The sequence below is a fragment of the Pituophis catenifer genome, unplaced genomic scaffold (assembly GCF_029215685.1).
Source record: "Pituophis catenifer annectens isolate HBS135680 unplaced genomic scaffold, rPitCat1.0.hap2 SCAF_1, whole genome shotgun sequence".
Taxonomy (NCBI): Eukaryota; Metazoa; Chordata; class Lepidosauria; order Squamata; family Colubridae; genus Pituophis; species Pituophis catenifer.
The window spans coordinates 208,148,822-208,170,441 of record NW_027256881.1 but is presented as its reverse complement, the minus strand read 5'-3'; the positions used below and the strand labels follow the sequence as shown (position 1 = coordinate 208,170,441).

At 37.0% G+C, this 21,620-nt stretch overlaps 1 protein-coding gene across 1 annotated transcript in view; it reads left to right on the top strand.

The window, feature by feature from the left end:
• Positions 1 to 21,098, top strand: part of RIF1 (replication timing regulatory factor 1) — a 37,486-nt gene extending 16,388 nt beyond the window's left edge. The window contains exons 16-35 of the mRNA XM_070944418.1: positions 1,174 to 1,247; positions 1,560 to 1,740; positions 2,378 to 2,485; positions 2,567 to 2,716; positions 2,806 to 2,905; positions 3,436 to 3,700; positions 5,238 to 5,280; positions 6,515 to 6,717; positions 8,365 to 8,464; positions 8,614 to 8,745; positions 9,035 to 9,180; positions 9,647 to 9,736; positions 9,815 to 9,881; positions 10,803 to 14,132; positions 15,773 to 15,922; positions 16,816 to 16,893; positions 16,989 to 17,104; positions 17,889 to 18,042; positions 19,130 to 19,229; positions 19,979 to 21,098. Coding sequence (XP_070800519.1) covers positions 1,174 to 1,247; positions 1,560 to 1,740; positions 2,378 to 2,485; positions 2,567 to 2,716; positions 2,806 to 2,905; positions 3,436 to 3,700; positions 5,238 to 5,280; positions 6,515 to 6,717; positions 8,365 to 8,464; positions 8,614 to 8,745; positions 9,035 to 9,180; positions 9,647 to 9,736; positions 9,815 to 9,881; positions 10,803 to 14,132; positions 15,773 to 15,922; positions 16,816 to 16,893; positions 16,989 to 17,104; positions 17,889 to 18,042; positions 19,130 to 19,229; positions 19,979 to 20,202 — 5,811 coding nt within the window. The 3' untranslated portion in view covers positions 20,203 to 21,098. The remainder of the gene's footprint in view (positions 1 to 1,173; positions 1,248 to 1,559; positions 1,741 to 2,377; positions 2,486 to 2,566; positions 2,717 to 2,805; positions 2,906 to 3,435; positions 3,701 to 5,237; positions 5,281 to 6,514; positions 6,718 to 8,364; positions 8,465 to 8,613; positions 8,746 to 9,034; positions 9,181 to 9,646; positions 9,737 to 9,814; positions 9,882 to 10,802; positions 14,133 to 15,772; positions 15,923 to 16,815; positions 16,894 to 16,988; positions 17,105 to 17,888; positions 18,043 to 19,129; positions 19,230 to 19,978) is intronic.
• Positions 21,099 to 21,620: the final 522 nt, after the last annotated feature.

The window sequence follows — 21,620 nt, the reverse complement described above, 5'->3', positions numbered from 1 at the left end:
GAAGCGCACCAGAAGACCACCGGGAGCCAGTGCAGCTCGCGCAGGAGAGGTGTTAATGGGAGCGCCATGTCGCTCCCATAACCACCCGTGCAGCTGCACTCTGCGCCAGTTGGAGCCTCCGGGTGCTCCTCAAGGGGAGCCCCATGTAGAGAGCATTGCAATAGTCCAGGCGGGAAATGACGAGGGCATGAGTGACTGTGTGTAAGGAGTCCCAATCCAGAAAGGGACGCAACTGGCGAATCAGGCGAACCTGATGAAAAACCCTCCCGGTCACGGCCATCAAATGCTCTTCCAAAGACAGCCGTGAATCCAGGAGGACGCCCAAGTTGTGAGCCCTCTCCGTGGGGCCAGCGATTCGCCCCCAATAGTCAGCGATGGCGTCAACTGACTTCATTGGGATGTCGGAAACCACAGCCACTCGGTCTTGGATGGGTTGAGCCCGAGCCTGTTTCTCCCTATCCAGATCCGCACGGCCTCCAGACACCGGGACATCACTTCAAGGGCATCGTTGGGGTGGTCTGGGGTGGAGATGTACAGCTGGGTGTCATCAGCGTACTGGTGGTACTTCACCCCGAAACCCCAGATGATCTCGCCCAGCGGCTTTACATAAATGTTGAACAAAAGGGGCGAGAGGACTGACCCTTGTGGCACCCCACATATGAGGGACCTCGGAGTCGACCTCTGCCTCCCTGCCAACACAGACTGCCACCGGTCGGAGAGAAAGGAGGAGAACCACCGCAACACAGTGCCCCCAACCCCTAACTCTTCCAACCGGTGCAGCATGATACCATGGTTGATGGTATTAAAAGCTGCTGAGAGGTCTAATAGGACCAGGACAGAGGAACAACCCCTGTTATATTAATTTAATATTTAATTTAATATTAATTAAAAACAGGAAGATCTAAAGATTTGGCAATTGAATTTACATAATTTTGCCAGCCAAAATGCTAGGAAGAATGCCTGGTCACATGGTAAATCTTTATAATGTCAAGGTAATATCTAGGGGTTGAATTGTATAATAAAGGTATGTTGGTTGACAATTGTGAAACAGAAATTTAGTCCTGAGGAAAATGTTGATGGTGGGCAGAGTTGGTAAGGCAGAATAGACTTTACATTACTCCAATGAATAATAGACTTAACTGCCTGAATACTTAGCTTTTCTTTTCTTGACAGGGAACTCCAGCACTGTTCCTGGTTCAGCTTTTATTCTGTGAAGATCTTCTGAAATGTGGAGTTGAAAATAAAAGGTAGGTACTCCTGAACAGTTTTTTTTTTTTTTTTAAATCTATATGATAATAAAAAAATAGTTTTAAAAATTATCTATCCTAATACCGGAGTTCATTTGAAAATGCTACTTTATTTAAAATAACCCTTGTGAAGTACAATAATGCATCAACAAATGGTAGTGCTATCCTGCTTAAGTATAACTTAAGCACCCTTCCCATCTCTAAAAGTTAAAACTACAACAATTAATTTGACTATGCCCAATTGGATATTTAGTAGCTAAAATACATATCTTTAATTTTGATTCTAATTACTTTTTTCTTTTTCTTAACTAGATTCTTTTTGAGCTACGAAACTCTTGTGGAATGTGCTTTATCTGGTCCTACGTCTCCTCTGGCTTTTACTGAGTCTGTACTCACAATTGTGAATCAAAGTGCCCTGCACTTGGAAAATAAGGAATATTTGTGGCGAATGTGGAGTATTATAGTTAACCCATTAATTGAATGGATTAAACAGGTATAGTGAACTAGTTTGTCTAGTTAATTATCAACTATATAGAGATATCAAAATATTACTACAGAAATAAAAATATTTTCCAGAACTAGATTTAAAAAATAAACAAGAATATCAAGGTTTCAGTGTGTCTTAAATATATAAACAGTTCATGTGTCAACCTAGATACAGGTAGTCCTTGATTTACGCCCACAATTGAGCCCAGAATTTATGTTGCTAAGTGAGAAATTTGTTAAGTGAGTTTTGCCCCATTTTACAACTTTTGACACATTTGTTAAGTGAATCACTGCAATTATCAAATTAGTAACACGGTTGTTCAGTGAATCTAGTTTCTCTGTAGACTTTGCTTGTCAGAAGGTGACAAAAGAAGATCATGTGGCCCCGGGATACTGCAAGTGTCATAAATATGAACCAGTTAGCAAGCATCCGAATGTAAATCACGTGACCCTGGGGTCTATGCTGCAACAGACCTAAGTGAAAAATGTTCGTAAGTTAACTTTTTTCAGTCTGTTGTAACTTTGAATGTCACTAAATGAACTGTTGTAAATCAAGGACTACCTGTACAATGTTTTAAATACTTTGAATGTTAAAAAATTTAGAGGATTTTTTTTAATTTGGGCTACTTTTTTTTTTTCCTTAGACGAATGAAGTAAATCAAGGTGATGCTTTGGAGCATAATTTCAGTGCAATTTACTGTGCATTGTTGCTACCAGTAAACTGTATATTTTCATCTTCTGAATTTCCAGAGGTAGGAAACTGAATAGCTATAGCAGTTCTTGTCTTTTAGAATCTAAGGTTCGTTAAAATGTAATTTATTTTCTTGCTACAGTTTACCATGAAAAAACTATTGCGTTCTTGGTCAGAACTGTATAAAGCATTCGCCCGTTGTGCATTACTAGTACCAACAGCAGACGATAACATATGCTGTGAGGAACTCTGTGCCAAAATAATATCTGGATTAAAAGATGAAGCACATCTAGTAAGTGGAGGTTCCCTTATCCTAGTACACATATATTTCTCTGTTCCTTTCTATGCTCTCTTGACAAATCTGTTTTATTTCTATTTCAGAATCAATCCATGTTGGATGGGCTCTCTCATATTACAGCAGTCATAGTTGAATGCGTCAATTTTGCACCTTATGATAAGAAATGTCCGTCAGCACATAAACGTAAGATTTGCTAGTGTGAAATGTTGCAGTATTGAATGGTCTAGCTTTATTTTTCTTCCTTTTATATTTTTTGCACCTCTCCTAATATATATAGTCTTCAACAACCTTATAACCACATTTGCAATCAGAACATCTGTTGCTAAGCAGTGCAGTTATTGATTCATCACCTGGCTATGTATCAATTTTGTGCCCTTTTTGCCAAAATCCAAATTCTCCTATTGACTTTGCTTGTTGGAAGCTGTCTGGAAAGGTCACAAATGGTAATCCCATGACCCCAGGATGCTGCAGCTCTCATAAATCCTTTGTTCTATTCCCACCGCCCTATTGCTTATCATCTTTTGTCCCACTGCTTTTAATAATAACAAGCTAGGCTTTAGAACATGGTTACAAAGAAGCATGACCTTTGACCTTCCGCAATTGATATTGCAACTAGTGGGTATGAGGGATGTTTGAATCTGAACAACTTTTCATTTTAAAATGCTACTAAGTTTTTACGTTTCAAGCAAAATTAATGTTAAATTGTTCTTCAGCTCTACAGACGCTAGTGGAATGGGCCAAAAGGAAGAAAAATCCCCTTTGCGAGCTGTCTTCTTTAATTAAACTTCTGATAATATTGATAAATACTCTTCAGATGCTTGCATCTGAGGAATCTGACTTTGAACAATTAGCTCCTGTTGGTTTTGTGATCGTTGGTATTCTTCACAATATCATCAGCCGCGTCACTTTGGCTTCTTTCATGAGATCGGTCTTAGGATTTATTGCAAAACCTTTCACAGCATTATATGAAAAAATAAAGTAAGTATATGTACATTATAGAGTTGGGTTTCAGTGACGTAACAGTTGCACACTGATGTTATGAAATTGTCTCATACAAGTAATTTGAAGTAATTATGGAAAGTTATTGCATGTGGCTTTGGATGGCCTTTCATAACGACTGCAAATTAAAAGAGGACACAAGCAGATTAAAAATGGGTGGACAAGGTACAGGGGTGATAGATACACATTTCGAAGACCTGAAGGACAAGTTAGTGAAAGATCATTCCAGAGAAAATACATCTCAGTGGTTCCTAACAGGTGACATTGATTTATGGGGCATGTAATCATAATCATGGAAGACCATTTGACTATTACTTCAGCTCTTGAGTTTCTAGATATACTTTATTGGTGGCATCCTAATTTAAAGTTCTGTAATTACAACATCAGTTTTTAAATTACTTGAACCAAGTAGCTTTATAATCAGACATTTATTACAACCACATATGCAAGCTTCACTAAGAAAAAGATTGCTCATTTTTCTACTAGGAAAGAGAAGGTGATTATCACATAAAAACTTCATCTTAAAACAGATTTGGGGTTTTTGATTGCAGAATTTTTTTTTCCCATATGCTCATTAACTGATTTTTTGAAAAACGTACAAGATTCTGCAGCTAAAATTTTCTTTGTTGAGCAACAGCCTGGAAGTATATACAATATTACAGATTAATGTTAATCCTTTTCTGAAAATTCAATGTAATTGTGTTGCAGAGCATTGGCCCATTTCTTAATATGTGTTGATATGGGCATAATTATATCTACAGTAGCTGCATCTCATTTGAAAGTGCTGGGCTGCCTTTAAAAATTGTTCAGAAGGCTCAGCCAGTTAAAAACATGAGTCCACATTCTTGACTGGGTATATATATAACTGAATATATAACTTTCTTAACAAAGATAAACTGTCTTAATCTGTTTTTGTGGGACTGTCAAAGCACTCTGAAGTTTTACATACAAACCTTGATTTTTAGCATCTTCAGGTGAGTCCCCACTCTTGGTCTTTTTGCCGTCAGAAACATATTTGGTAGAAATGCAGGAAGGTATTCTCAGTGAGTATTCCCTCGTTGCTAGATGGGTTTATCCCTGTTATCTTCTGGCAGCTAGCAAACAATTTTGTTTTGCTTTCTAAAAAAAAAAATGGAAAAACATTTAGTGCATTCATTCATTAAGATGTGCTTTACTTTCCTGGGATGCAGTTTGCTGGGGTTTTTTTTAATTTACTTGAGTAGTTTAGTGTTGTAATTCTGTTTTTATCTTCATTTTTGGTGATACCTTGAACACCATTTGGGATCAAAAGGCAGAATATAAAATATATATCATAGTTGAAAGCTACTGGTGCTCAGCACTTAGATAATTTCTTAATGTATTCAGTGTACTCTTTCTTAATATTTGTAGTGTATCCTATTCACTAAACCAGTATCTACTGTATACCTTACCTATCAGTTGTATTTCAGTTTAAGATTGTAGTCAAACTGTTATTTTATAGATGAATAAATACTTACATGCTATTTTTTTCTACAAGGTCTGTTAATCCATCTAGAACGAGTCCTGGACTCATTAACAAGGTACTTTATATATGGAAAAAAGCTATTTTTCTGATTTTTAAATGGTAACAATATTGAATATGCTGCTGTTCTGGAGTTAATTTTAGAAGAAATATAGATTACAATTTTTATTGTTTTATTATATTGTACTTTGTGCTATACTTGACTTTGTACATCACCTAAAGCCCCTGAAGTTGAGTCAGTTTATAAATCTTATTAATAAATAAATGATGCTCACATATTCATTTGTGAGAGTTATTCCCAATTTAGATTTACTCTGCCATAGAAATACAGATTTGGCTGGGAGAGTCCTGCAGATTGCAGTGGCACTTCTAGCTAGCATGCACTTGGAGACCTATTCTGGCAGCAGTATCGGATTGCCATCCTTTTACCTTGATTAATCTATACTGTGGTCGAGTTTTGTCAAAATAGAGTTATTGCCATTTAAATGGCCATTTAAAATGGCCTTCAGAAATTGCAGTTGGTTCAGAATGCAGCATAAAATGTTTAGGTAGATGTTTACAGGCAGGATCATTACAAGTCCTTCAAGGGCTGCACTGGTTTCTATATCAATTCCAAATATGGGTGATAAGGCCAGATCAGAGACTGGACCTCCTATGCCACCTTATTTGCCTCTTCAAATCTAGAGGAGATATTCTGTATAGGTTAGGGATAAGCATAACATCCTTCTTGATGCTTGCAAAGTTCTGTTTTGGGAAGTTCCATTGATGCTATCTCTGGTTATTTCCCTGCTAGTAGAGTAAGACTGAGAACTCAAGAAAACGTCCCAGAGATTTATGCAATGACAAACTATCTCCATATTTTTATGAAGGCATCAGTGTAGGATGGGGAAGAGCCAATCATTGGAGAACCACTATATAGTGACATGGTGGAACTAATAGATAGTGACATGGTGGGAAATATGCTGTTTCATGTATGGGTGATGCAGTGAGCCACCTAGGCTTATTGCATATATAGTTTGTAAATAAATAAGTAAATAAATAACACTGCATAGGGGTGTCCATCAAACCATCAGAGTTCAAACAAGTTCCCCGTTGCCCAATTGCCTTTAGAAGGTAACTTGTTTTTGATTTTAATTGTTATAAATTTAATCTGAACGGGGTATAAATTAGAAAGGACAAGATGCTTGTTATGTAAATACAAGTGAGATTAATACATATTTTTACAATATAATACAATTAATACAATATTTTTTTAAAATTAATGATGTTTCTTACACCATTTTTGCTTTTAGTGTGAAAAGATACTGGCAGACAGCCTTACTTCTTTGCGGTTAAACTATATTGGATCTTTTAACAGTGATCTCTTGGAGGAGATTTTTCCATTATTAAGTGTAATGTTTTCAGATAAGAACAGACAGGTATGCAGCCATGCTGCTCAGTTTTGGAATGCAACATTTGGAAAAGCGCCAACCCTCGAGTACCCTGAAGAATTAAAGTAAGACATATTTTGTTCTTGTGCTTATTATAATATTTTGTAGCCTTGAAACAGACATATCATTACGTAACATATCATAATTTGGATCTAGATATTCCTTCTATTTATGACACAGTGAGTTTCTCCTGTGCCTGATGCATCCCTCTAGTCACATGCAAAGAGGCAATACAAGAACAAAGGAATTCATTATTATTTCTATCAGTTGCTTCATTCAGTTGAGCATCCCAGAACCAAAACTGATAGGAAGAACAGATGACATCTTGGTTTTATTAATAAAAAAAATTATTAACGTTTAAAAATATGAAAAGTAAAAAGTAATACAAACAAAGAAAAATATATAAAGTGGGAAAAAATGTTCAGAGAAATGAGGGAGAGAAAGAAGAGAGGGAGAAAGAAAAAGAATAAGAAAAGACAACTTCAAACAAATTTCAATAACACATCACTTTTTCTAATATTTCAACCAAGACTTATTCAGTGACCATGTAAAGTTACAATAGCACTGAACAGTTGGTACTTACAGTAGTCCTTGAAGTTCTGACTATATCTCAGGACCCCCACAGTATGTGATCACTTGGCACTTAAACTTGCATTTAAGACAGTTACTGCATCCCACCATCACATGATTGCTATTTGCAATCTTCCTTGTCAGCTTCTTGGAAGCAAAGTCAGTAGCAAGGGTCACAAGTTGCTTTTGTCAGTCACTCCTGCTCCCTATATGAGGAGCCCTGCTATGGCGTATGGATGTTGTACTCCAGTGTGTACATGTCTACAGCCTTCCCCGATTGAAATTCAATAGTGCACATGAACACCAGGCTGCAACAGCCACCTGGGCATAGTCTCACCACAGCAACCATCTGCATGCTGTTCGTGGCATGTATTCTTGGCCATACATGTGCCATGCCACAGCAGTCGCCCATGCACCTCTCCTTCACCACAAAGCTGCTTCAGCAGCCATCCCTTTACCTGAGGACACTCCACAGCGGTCACCTGCCTGCTGGCTTGCTTGGAAGCTGCCCAGGACCTGTGACTTCCTGGTGGCTTCCATGTTGACTGTTTTTTGGGAGTCAACAGGCATTCACAAGTTGTAGTTACATAAGCCTTTCACTTACAACCTGCAATCCTTGCTTAATGATGGCAACAAAGCCGGCTGGGACTGCCATTATTAAACAATGCAGTATTATGCCATTATACTTTATAAGAGTTGTTTTTAGCAGTGAATTAATGTTTTGCCTTTTTTTTTTTTTTTTTTTGCTTAAGAATTAGAATCAGCCTTAGGAGAGTTGGTAATTTCAAAAAAGATCTGGAGCTCAGTTCGTTCTGTCCTGGTAGTCTTGTGTTCAGAACTTCATATAACCATAAACTTGACAGTGGAATTCTGTAAGAAAATACAATGATAAATGCTTAAATCTTTTTCTCTTCAATTTTTTTGGTTAAGAGGTAGTAATTATTTGGGAAAAGCATATGTGAAAATAAGGTTCTGTTTGGATTCTAAGCGTTTTTAATTGGAATATCATCATGCTTGGAATTACTAAAGAGAAAGTGTAGTTTTGCTTTTTAAAGTTCAGCTATAAGCAGTTTGTCAAAAATACATTTTGAAATATTACCACAATTTTTAATTTTTCACTGCTATTTTATGCTTCCTTGCAGAATTGTTTTAAATAAAGCAAAACAAAAATTCATACTCTTACTGCCTGCTTTTGAAAGCTGCGAGATAATGGAGGGATCTAGTACTACATATTCCTATTGTGTAAGTTCTGATTGTTTTCAATTCCATTTTGGAATTTTATTAGCAGTTTTCTTTGATCTGAATAAACAAAACTCATATAGCTTTAGTTCAGCCACATTATTGATATTTTAATTTACTTTAATAAATTATGCTTAAATATGTTAAAACAGACAGAGAATTCCCAGTGCAGTACAAACATCAGTGGGATAAGATTAAATCCTAATGGAAAAAGGGACTTATTCCTAGCCCAAACCGGTGAGCCAAAGGAAGAAAGTGTTGATTTTCACATTACCCCTAAAAAGGTAAGACATAAAAATTTACTAATCAAATTATAGTTTTGGTAGTTGTATCTCTAGTAGTTACAGGAAGTATCAGTGAAACACAGGCATATAATGGTAGTCTAGATATGGGGCCCTTTGTTTAAAATTGAGGTTAAATTTACAATTTACAAACTTGTTCTCCTTCCCAGACATGAGCAGAAGGCCTCCTACTCATTGTGGGCATCATTTCTGTTTTGTGTTATGCCTGAGATACAGACTCCATGTTATTTATGAGCTATTTTTGTCTTTTAATGCTTTTTTCTCATACAAGATGAAGCGAGAATTCTCGGGATCAAAATCAAATATAAAAAACATTCCTTTGGAAGAAGAAAATACTGTGGACTTTGTGTACATTCCTGTAGAAACAAAAGAGCGAGTCTTAACAGAGCACCAAAAAGAAGTTCTGAGAACTAAAAGGTTTGTAACATTATATTCATCACATTAAATTAGTTTTTGCCTGCATCTTCTCTGTGTTTTGAAGTTTAGGAGTCAAAGAACACCCTTTTTATTTTGCCAGCCAGCTTCTGACTTTAAAGTTTACTCCTTCTGTGGTCAGGAAATGCTAGAAGGAGGTTTTGCAATGAACAGGCTTTCATGGCCTTGAAGCAACTAAGAATATAGGTTCCCATACTTTTCTCTGCATAGCCACTCCATAAGTAGCAAGGAGCTTACTAAACCAGGCTTATGTGTAGAGAAGAGTTCATTATAGAACACCCTTCTCCACATGGTATCCTCTAGATATTTTGAATCTAGATATTTTCTAGAATTTTCAGTTAGAATTGTTTTGAAAATGATGGTCTAAAGAAAGTAAAATTTCCTCGAACAACCTCTGCAGAAATAAAAGTTTGGTTTATGTTATGTTCTTTCTGTACATTTTTTTCAGGGATGATATTCCTGTCATGTATAATAATCTGGATATGTCTCAAGATGCTATTCTGTTTTCCCAGGACACTCAGAACCAGGAGGATTCTTTGTAAGTAATAAGCACCAGAAGAAAATTTTAAAAGGGTTTATGTTTTCAGTGCATTTTAACCAGTGATCTTTGTTGTAGGGAGAAACCAACCATAGTTGACATAAAGGAAGAACATGGCAAGAGAGAGGACAAATTAACACCCCAGGTATATTTCTACTTTGAATGTTATTTGTGTTTGGGATAACACAAAAGTATTTTTAGAGCTTTCTTGATAAAGGATTTATATGAAAGGATTTTACCTGAAATAAATCAGTTTTTTTTCCCCAAAACTTTTGCAGTAATGCAAGCTTTCTGAAATATTGTTGAAGAAACACTATACCATTATATTTGAGTGACATTATAACATAGTAAAACAGAGGTGTCAAACTGGATTTCTTCGAGGGCCAGATCAGCATTGTAGTTCTCCTCTGTGGGCCAGCCGGGGGGTGGGGGAGGGGAACGGGACGGACGCCTCCAGCACCCTGCCGGCCAAAACAGGGCATGGGGGGGGGGCCTGCATGCGGCCTCCCGCTCCCCATTTTCGGCCTGGACAGCCTCCTGCAGAACTTTGCCATGCCCCATTTTGGCTGCCAGAGGCACATTGGGCCGGTCTTTTGCTATTTCCAGGCCGGCCCCATGGGCCAGATTTAAGCGCCCTGCGGGTCCGGCCCACGGGCCTTGAGTTTGACACCCCTGTAGTAAGATATATGTAGAATTATCTAGGCCTGCTTATATTGTGTTTGGTAATCCTGTGGTTTTAGGTGTTCAGTTGGAGAAAAAATCATTTCATTTTTGATAGATCTGTTTATCTTTAAATGAAACAAGCCACTAATTTAATACCATTGTGTTCTGATCATTTTATGAAAGCAATACCAAACACTTTTAGAGGCAGGATAGAAAAAAAATTACTAAAACAAATGTCTTCTCAAGTAGTTACAGTGTTATAATCTTACTAAGTAGATAAAGGGTTTGGGGAACTAGAAATCCCACAGAATGCTTAATGCAATCATTTTATAAGGAGGGTGGTATATTAATGATGCAAGCAGTAGACTCATAATATTTAATGTTGCAAATTGTTTAATTGCAGAAAAAAGAGGCAACAAGTCATCATCTTGTCATCCCACATGGAGTAACTGGAAATTGCAAATCAAGTGTATCTCTGGGGAACATTACTTCTACTGTTACTGAGCAACCTAATAACTTTCAAAAAGAGAAGTTGGATCTGAAAAACGAGGAGTTGAATGTCTGTGTTCCAATACAATCTCCAATATTAGATTCCACTTTGAATGAAAATCCCCCTAATTGCAGCAGCAACTCCTCAGCTTCTAGTGATATAATTTCAGGAACACCACAGGTAGTGGTGAACAGAAGGCAGGCCTTTGTAACGTTAGAAAAATTTGATGACTTAGAGAACAGACCTTTCAGTCCTTCTGTTTTCAATAATATTTCTGTAACATTAACAAGTCCGTTTATCCAGCAGGAAAGCACAGTTGTTTCAGATGTCTCTTCAAAAGAAAAGTCAAACTTGGAGAATAAAGGTGGTTTAAAACTCAAAGCAAGAAAAACTGTCCCTGGCACAAGGAGGACACACTTAGAATTCTTAAATGCTCTAGAGATGTGTGTCAAAGCAAAAAGACTTAAAGAAGAAACTACTCCTGATCTAAAATTGCAGCCTAACGACATGGTTGAGATGAAGAATTCAAGTCTTGGACAAAATAAAACTTTGGATGACAAAACCTCAGAACAAATGCAATCAGACCAAGAGGAAAAAAATCAGGTTTCTGATACACATTACGAGGATAAGCATGAATTACCTGTGGACACACAAATACCAGCACATTTGCTAGATAATCAGTCTCAGATCCCCAGTGTCGGTGTGGCTGACAGCACAACAGTGGAGAGTAAAGTCCTTCTGGACATAGTTAATGAAAATGGAGAACCAAATTTAGAGCACAAAGAGAATACATCTCCAGAGATAGATGTTTGTGAAGAAGCAGTGTCTGATGTTAACCAGAGTCCAGACATTTCACTTAATCAGAAAACACTAAGACGTTCTTTAAGACGAAAAGCAGAAACTGATGGAGCTGTAGATAGCCAAGATAAAGAGAACAGTCAACAAAAGAAGGACAAGCAAAAAGATGATGAAAAAATTCCACCAAAGAAGATGGCACAAAAAAGGGAGACTTCTGGGCAAAAAGAAAAGGCTGAAAAACTTGAAAAAGCAGCAGATGCACCAATATGTGTGCCTATTAACAATGCTACAGAAAACATAAACTCTAAAGAGAACAGCCAGGAAGAGTTGGACATGAGTCTTGGGAAATCTGAATGCAGTCCTACTGCATCTGACCTTGAAGAATCAGGCCCAGATGCGTCTGTGGAGAAACTAAAAGTATTTCCACGGTATCATACAAGAAGAGCAGCTTCACAAGGATTACTTACCAGTATGGAAAATTCTGAATCTGATATCGGTGAAACAAGAGAGGAAGGAGCAAAGAGGAAAAGGTCTGGGAAATTGAAAAAAAATGATCCCCCTGGGAACCAAGCAAAGGAAGAGCCAGACAGCCAAGAGCTTTCTTCACAAGCTGCAGTAGAAATCCAAACCAGGTCAGTAGGAAAACAGAAAATACCTTCTGGCGGAGAGACAGATGTGCCTTCGATGTCTAATAATACAAAGGAAATTGGTACAAAGGAAGAAAAAAGTACTCCCTCGTTAAGTCCCTGTGTGGACCTTAAAGAAAATGCAGGCTCGACACGTCCTAGAGCCTCTTCAGATGCAGGGAAAAAGCCTGCTAACAGGCGGGAATCTACTTCGGAGCCTATTTTAGAAAACAGGCAGGAAACTAGTACTCTCGACACAAGTTCTGTGGTACCTAACAATTCAAGTGGCATTTCAGAAGATGATGCTTCTGCTACTGCTATCAGTGCCTTTCCTTCACCCAAGAGATTTCTAGATGTGTCTGAATGCCAGCACAAAAGAAGCAAGCGGGCAAGGAAATCCAGGAGCTGCGAATGCTGTGATGAAAAGCTGTCTCCCCAAGTGGAAAAGTTGTCCTCTGAACCGAAAAAGGCAAGCACTCCAGAACCAAAGATAAAAGAACCAAGGAAGAGCCTTAGTAAAGTAACTGTGGCCCTGACCTTGATTCCTGTTGCTGAAGAAATTCAGTTTGCAGAGAAGCTGAGCGTAGAACCTTGTGCAACAAGCACCCCGCTGTCTTTCGTTAAGGATGCCGCTGATCGGAAAGAGGCCAGCAGTGTTGCTGAATCTGTCAGTGGCGTCCCAAGAAACAAGGCGCCAAACGTTAAACTGGAGAAATGTGTCCAAAATGAAAGGGACAAGCCAGTTGCAGGAATTCCGGATGTTCCTTTCTCTGAAACAATTTCAGAATCCAGATCAATGGATTCTCATTCAGAAGAGCTCAGTGTTCAGGGTCAATCTTTAGAACCAAGTTCAGTGGATTCTCATTCAGAAGAAGTCAGTGCTAAGGATCAGCCTTTAGAACCAGGTTCAGTGGATTCTCAGTCAGAAGAAGTCAGTGCTAAGGATCAGGGTTTAGAACCAGGTTCAGTGGATTCTCAGTCAGAAGAAGTCAGTGCTAAGGATCAGGGTTTAGAACCAGGCTCAATGGATTCTCAGTCCGAAGAAGTCAGTGCTAAGGATCAGGGTTTAGAACCAGGTTCAGTGGATTCTCAGTCAGAAGAAGTCAGTGCTAAGGATCAGGGTTTAGAACCAGGATCAATGGATTCTCAGTCAGAAGAAGTCAGTGTTACGGATCAGGGTTTAGAACCAGGATCAATGGATTCTCAGTCAGAAGAAGTCAGTGTTACGGATCAGGGTTTAGAACCAGGATCAATGGATTCTCAGTCAGAAGAGGTCAGTGCTAAGGATCAGGGTTTAGAACCAGGATTAATGGATTCTCAGTCAGAAGAAGTCAGTGCTAAGGATCAGGGTTTAGAACCAGATGCAGAAGCAGAGACTGAAATGGAAGTCGGTAGTAACCAAAGTGATCAGTTGGAAAGTGAAACATATACAGAGATCAAAATTATCCAAGTTGTGGGAGCGCAGCCTGAGGAAAGAATCGTTCAGAATACTGTAGAAGAGACTACGGTAACATCTGCCACTGAGGTAGCAGAGCTGCAGGAAAATGAGACGAGTGAGGAAGAAGGCACAGAAGATAATGCAGCAAACGCACCAAGTGAACCTCCAGCCTTAGTCTTGTGGCAGGAGAAAACTAGTACCTTGGATTCACCACCAAAATGTAAAGAACTTGATTTTCTTTCTTTAGCCAAGGTCAGTGGAAGTCCCACTGGGGCACAGGCTCGCTGTCTTTGGTCCCCATCAGCTTCTCCTTCTACAAGTATTTTAAAGAGAGCCATCAAAAGAGAACCAGAGGAAGATTCGTCATCTCCTGCAAACAAGGTATTTTTAAGCAAATTGTGCCACTCTACCTGTGATTTTTTGCATATTACACAAGCTCCTTTTGAAGCCCTAAGTATATTTTTAGTTTCTTTGCCATAGTTGAAATCCATGATTCGCCAGCCTCTTAAGCTACTAAAGTCTATGTGGCGTGCCTGAAGCAATAAAACTTGAAGACTTTTGGGTGAAGGGAAATCTTTTGATCAGCACTGGAATTTTCTTTTCATAACTTGGTTTTATAGGATACATTATATTAATGTAATTGTATAGCCACTTGAACATTTATATCCTACTTAACACATTTTTTTATTCTTATGCCTGATGGTTGGGCATTTGAAGTAATTCATACAAATGAAGTGCTAATGGCACTCAAATGATAATGCGTTGGTCACAGCCTCAAATTTAGTTTTTTAACAGATTTGGTTGTGTAAAAATATGCCTTCATTTGACTCCATGGTTAGTGAATATTGTGCACAGGGTTTACATACTTAAATAGTATTTTCTTTCTACTGGCATCTGCAGTTTCATCAGGCCTTTATTTAGAGATTCTAATGAATAAAAATAACAATGTGTAAAGTTTGAATTAATTTTTTTAAATTCCGGTATCCTTATGTTTGTCAAAGATGTGCTGAATTTATAACAGCCCTTGTTTGCCACAGGTAGTCACCACGTAATGACTACAATTGGGATTAGCAATGCAATCATTAAGTGAGACAACATATGTGGTTTACTACATCACTTTCACAGTTGTTAAGTGAACCACCTTTGGTCATAAAGTGAGGCTCCCATGTCTGAGGCTTGCAGTTTTACTACCATTTTCTCTATTGACTTTGCTTGTCGGACATGTATAAATGATAGATCATAAGATGCTGCAATAGTTTTTTTAAAATGTAAGGTTTGATTGTAAACTTAATATTTCAGCCCCATCATAACTGAATGGTACTAAACAGGGCAGTCAAGGACTATCTGTATTCCACTTAGTGAAGCTTAAATGCATATGTCCTTGTTAAGGCTACTTACAAAGTGGTGTAAGTAAAAGAACCTCAATGAGTTAACAAAAGGATGCATTCAGTATATTTCTGTCCAAATGTCTCAAATGTTTAACCTGAATTCCAGTGAAATGTGAAAAAGGAAGAAATTAATTATTCCTCTCTTATTTATGTGCTTCCTATTACTTAGGTTGCCCAGTGCTGTTAGCAGTACAATTCCCTATTACATTGTCAATAAGTTCTGTTTCCTCAAGGAAATATGTTTAGTATTGCAGTTTAAAAAATCACTGTAATATTCAGGGTTACATTAATTCATTTGCCTTTGTAGGTACATGACTTTCCTGAAAGAGCATGCCCAATTTGTGGGAACTTGGATAAATTTGCTTTTACCAAAGATGCACACTAGCACATTTAAGATTCATGTGATAGATTTCGATGTTTCTTTATAGATAATGCAAATCTAATTGTTTGTTTTTATAAAAGCATTGATCTATAAACAGAGCGTCTATAGATTTCCTTTGGAGGTTTCGAAGCATCTGTATTTTAAGCAACACGTAGGCAATAGGAACTTCCAAGCCATGAAATTCTAGCTTTTGCATTTGTATGATATTTCAAATTCATTTAAATAATAATTCGTCCAATATGTGTGAACAGAACCGAAGAGTCTCCTTTGCCAATCCAATCTACCAAGAAGAATTGGCAGATGACATTGACCGGCGAAGTCCTGTACTTAGAACTCATCCTTGCAATAATGGCTCTCAATCTTCGCGAAGTGCTAAATCTTCACCTAGTCACCAAGCCAAGGTAGTGTTACCCAGCTTATTCTTAGTGTTTTTTTTTCCTTGGAAAATAAGATCAGCGATGCAGGAGCTTTGTAACGAATTAATCTGTAAAAAAGCCATATCTTGGATTCTGAGTATCTGCATTAGCAAAAGTGTCCCCCTCTCCTCTCTGTACACCAGGGTTTTTCTCCTGCAGATTCAAATTTGGCCAGTTACTTTATGCAAGCCTTTGGGACCTCTAGAACACTGTACAACATAACATGTACAATAACACTGTACAACATAACATGTACAAGAAAATGTAATTACGAAGCAAAAATATTACCTATGTATATACAGGAAGGCCTTTTTGTTCATGTAGGGTATGTTGACTGTAAAATTTCAAGTTACACCCGGTTGGTATGAAAAAACATAACATAAGTTGATTTTCCTATCGCTATTACATGGCTGTCTCCATACATCAATTGGAATGAAGATTCTTTCCTGTTGATGTGGCTTAGGCATCCATCCATCACTCTGTTATATTGTTATCCTTGACTGGTTTTCATGTGTACCTGCTCTTTCTACAATTTGGTCATGGAAGGAACCCGATGCCTGGTAGGAGAAACCTATGAAGCTATAGTAATCAAAGCTTAGTCATGTATTCCTTGTCTGTTCCAGTTAATGAATGAATTAACCTATTCTGTGGATGCCTTAAGTCATTTCAACAGTAATCTTCATTGTGAGTGGGTTTTTTTCCAGCCGAGCTAGTTTGTTGAAGAAGTATTAACTGCTTCTGGAAGTATTTTTCTGTTGAATTGGCCTTTTCTTAAATAAAGGACCTCATTTTAATTGTTTTGCTTTAAAAAAAGAATCACAGGGTTATAGATGATTCCTATGATCTTGAGCAACATTTTTTCCTCTTTTCCTATCCAGCTTATAACCACTCCAACCAAAGGATCTCTGTCCCCTGGAACCCGTAGCCATAAATATAAGAGCTCAAAGAAGTGTTTAGTAAGATTTGTATCCCTTTTATGTACCTCATCTCAATTTCTCCCATGCTCAGGTCTTAAACTTATCCAAATTCATGATTTTTTGTATTACTTAAGATCACAGAAATGGGCAAGGAGCCAACACCAATACCTACAGAAAGCGTCTATCCTGCCCTAATGGGCTGTAAAGCATCTGTCGACATAATTCTGCCTCAGATTACTTCAAACACTTGGTAAGTAGGAAGACATTGAATCAGGTTGTCCTGAAAAAGTTTACATGTTTAGGCAGTGCTCCTAACAAGTAAAATAATATATTCATTTGAAGTTAAACACTAGCTGCATAAAAGGAGCAAGCACCAGATGACAGGAATCTATGTTTGAAGGGTACATTGCATTGCTGATAGATTCTGGGGTAATTGTTAAATTATATATATGAAAATGTTCATAATAATATAAAGTTGTACTTTTTCCAGTATACTGAATCTCAGTGCATTAAACTCACTCATTTTTCTATAAAGATATATTGTTATGTACCATGTTGAAAATACAGCTGAAGAATATATATTTTGGATAGACAGAAATTTTATATAAATAGTGCATCCCGCTCTTGTTTATATTAGCAAAAAATTCAAATTGTGCCACATGAGGTGTTTTTTTTTAAAAAAGATTTAAAATTTAATCTTAAATTCATTCTGATAGATACAGAATTATTTTAACCCAGAAGATGTTCTTTGAAATTGGAATAGATGATAAAATGCCCTTTTGGACATATAGTTTGAATAGAAGTATTGTGACCTTGTACTTCTCAATTACTTGTTTCGGGATAGTAATTTAGTGTTGCTTATTTTTGCAAAAGTTTCATATATAAGGAGATTGGGGAAAACCTTAATATGTACATAAATTTATAATCTGCATTGGGTTAGAACTTGTACTGAAGTTTAAAAACACTTTTTAGATGGTAAGGGTATATTTTCCGTGGTACATTAGATTAAAACTCCTCCTTTCATGTACCTTTAGGACAAGAGGGTTAGGACATCTGATTCGAGCAAAGAATATCAGGACGGTGGGTGACTTGAGTTCTCTCACTGCAGCCGAGATCAAAACTCTTCCTATCCGTTCTCCTAGAGTTTTAAATGTTAGAAAGGTTCTTAAAGGCTATCATGAACAACAGGTAAGTAAGCTTATTTGCACTTTAAATTAAAATAAGCAAAAGTGGAACTGTTGCCTTAATAAAAGTTGGTTCTCCATGGAGAAGAGCAGTGGGAGAAATAAATTATTTAATCTGGAACTTGCAGTTTGTGGATGGTGGGAAAGAGGTAAGGAGGACATCTTTGTTTCTGGTTTTTCTAACAACCCTCCTGAATATATTGAATATATTCTTTCAGTATAGTGAAAGACTTAAATTTGGAATAAATTCCATACCCCTCAGCAGTTCATTATTATACAGCAAAAAAAGACTTTCACTTACCTAATTGTGGCACAAGAACAAGTAATTTTAAACTCTGTGTTCTTTATCCCTAATCCTGTTAATTTCCCTTTCCCCCTTCCCACATTCACATTCAAGCCTGTGTGTGTGAGCCATTTTATTTTAATCATACTCCTTTACCTGAGATATTTTGGATGTGCTTAATCACTTTTAAGAGTTCTAGAGGGCTATTACAGATATTCAGATAATGATCCAGACTGTATCTATACACCAGGGTGAAGACAAACGTAATATTTCTGAATTCAACTCTTCTAGTGGTATCTGAATTCTCACAATGTATTCCTTTTGCCTTTTGATTCTGTTAATAGCAATAGCATTTAGGCTTATACACTGCCCCCATAGTGCTTTTTCAGTATTCTCTGTGCGGTTTACAATGTAGGAACATTAGTTGCATATTGACCCCAACAATCCGGATCCTCATTTTACTGACCTTGGAAGGATGGAAGAACCTTAAGTCCTGTCAGGATTGAATTTGCCTGCAATACTGCATTTTAACCACTGCATACCTGTCAACTTGGGGAACTGCCACTTTGATTTCAGGAACTAAGGATATTTGTGGATGTTGTGCTTAGGAAAATGTATGGTATGACAGAAATCAGGTTCCAAGCACTGCTCTTAAACATTGGACAGAACCTACAGGTGCAAGAAATGCTTGTATAATTTTATAGTGGCCCACTCAAAGAACCACATTTACAGTTTTATCTTTTTCATCTGCAGATTAAACAATATTCTTCTCTTCTCCCCCCACCCCACCCCCTTTTAATATGTGCAGGTAAAATCTCGTGGAATGGAGGAAAATGCTGGCCTTGATGATACAGAGAAATCAAGCAATGCCATGGGTGATACATTTTTCGCTGCAAATGAAAATGCAGGTAAGTATCACTTAAACCTATGCAACCTGTTTTGCTGTGTTTAATATAAAGCACAAGAAATCATGCTTGTCAGCAATTTGAATCACAGATGAAACTGAGTGCCCATGTACCTTATGGCAGTATCCTTGTTATTGTTCTCTTATTCTGTTTCTTCTGGATAATTAATCTGGTTATATGATTCTTATATGTGCTTAAGTATGTATTCCTGCATTTACTGTTGGTATTCCTGTGCTGCTGTATTCTGACACAGTTTTGAGTGGCATATAGCAGAATTAAGGTCAAAAACCGTCAGAAAAGTAGCATATGCACACTTAAGGTATGCCAAATTGGTTGTCATTTTCTTCTAAACACTTGCATTCACTTGATACGTGACCTTTGACTATTCCCAAGTACAGTAACATTTCATCTGAAAATAATATTAATAAAACTTTGTCATTGGGCTGTGGGGCCTGATTGCTAAATGTGTGTGTGTATACACACATTCCAAGAGCGCTAACCAGTGCTTGTGGTGGTTTTGTGAGGTAGACCATAAAAAAGAAAGGCTAATCGCTCCCAAATGCTAGTATTTCAGGCTAAATTTTCATCTCTTTATCCTGCTGGCTAAATCTCTCCAGTTAGTGGGTGGATTGTCTATAGTTACATAGTTACTTACAAAAGCAAGAGTTACAGACTATCTATGTCTGAATGGGCTTCAATTTGGTCTCACCTAGAATGTCTTTATAAACCACTTTTCTTTTCTTTCATTTTAGATGTATGTGAACCTGAGGTCTCCAGTACAGGTGAGTCATCAGCAATAGACCTTTGGGCTCAGGTTAATCTACTTGCTGAGCAAATTTCTTCTGAAAGACTTCGGAACTATTCAGGGAACGAACTTTTTGAAATGCAAGAGAAGCTTCATAGTATGACAGACTGCATCATGAAGACTCTGAAGTCCCGTTGGACACTTTCGAGATCTTGCGAAACCACTGTTTAAAAACAAAAAAAACCCCAGCTACTCTGATTAACTTCTTTGAAGAATACATTTGATTTTTTAAAATCCAAGATTTAAATTTGATATTAATATTTAGTTTTATTATATATTTTAAGTAAAAGGGATTCCTGTAACTTGAAGCAAATACAGCATTGGAATATAAATCTTAAACTTCTAAATTCTGTGGACTTGCATTTCAAGGTTTTCTTTTTTTTTTTTCATTGCTGCTATGCACAACTTCCAAAATGTAAGATGTGCAGTAATGACTGTGAAACATGCCACAATTTGGAGCAGTATATTTTTAAAATGTTAAGTATTTTAAATGAAAGGGCTTTGATGCATTGTCAATATTTAAAGCCCTGGTTTTATTGTTCTGACTAAAGTTTGAAGTGTTAATTAATTTACCAAAAGTGATACAAATCTTCCAACTGATAGTTGTTTGGAAGGTACTAGTTTTATAGCTTCATTACCATATTATGAAGTATGGTGCTTCATTAGCATATAAAAATATCTCAAACTTTTTCATAGGACATAGTCTATTTTTTCATGAATGTAGTATGCAAAAGAAAAAAGTGTGTCAGTACATAATTCCAATAAGTAATTCTCAGGATCTGACCACGTGCTCTTTGAATTTTTATATGCCACAAAAGTTTTATTTGCCCCATTCATGAGTCCTATATAAACTGGACATAAGAATAATTTTGTATATTATGTATAGATGTACTAAATGCAAATGCTCTAAATTATATCTGTATGAAAGGCAGAGTCTAACATGCTTGAATGGGAGAAACTTTGTATAGAGCAAATTTGTGCTTTTTAAAGTTGACCTAACAATGGGATCAATTTATGTTTTAGGAAATAAATATATATAAATAAAGTATATAAATGGTTGAATAAAATGGTTGTAATTATTTTGGGAAAGAACTGTGTTGTGTTAAGATTAAAATTAGCTTTAGTCAAGAGAATGTATTTTTAAAACAGCATTTAAACTCTTTATTAATAACTGACATGGCAAAAGTGCTGATTTGTCTATTGCAGGAAAAAAAGGATAAGGGTGAATCAATAGGTCTGGACTGTCTGGGCCTTTGTAAAGGTTAATAGAAAGGGTTTTTAAAACCAAATTAATCTGGCAATTGCCTTCTATGATTATATGGTAATTTAATTCCAATTTTGGTTTTTCAGCATAAATCAGTAATGAATAATAGGGTACAAGAAAACCTCAAGAGAATCAAAGACTATCTTTAAGCTAGGAATATGCTTTCAATATTGAGGAGAGAACAGGCTATATAGGAATTTATAAACCAGTTCTGCAAACCTATTAAACAATGTCGTCCTTCATCTATTCCCAAAGCTGTTGGAAATGACTCAGAACAATATATCTAATCCTCTTGATTTTTGATGAGGATCCTTGAGTTTTTAAC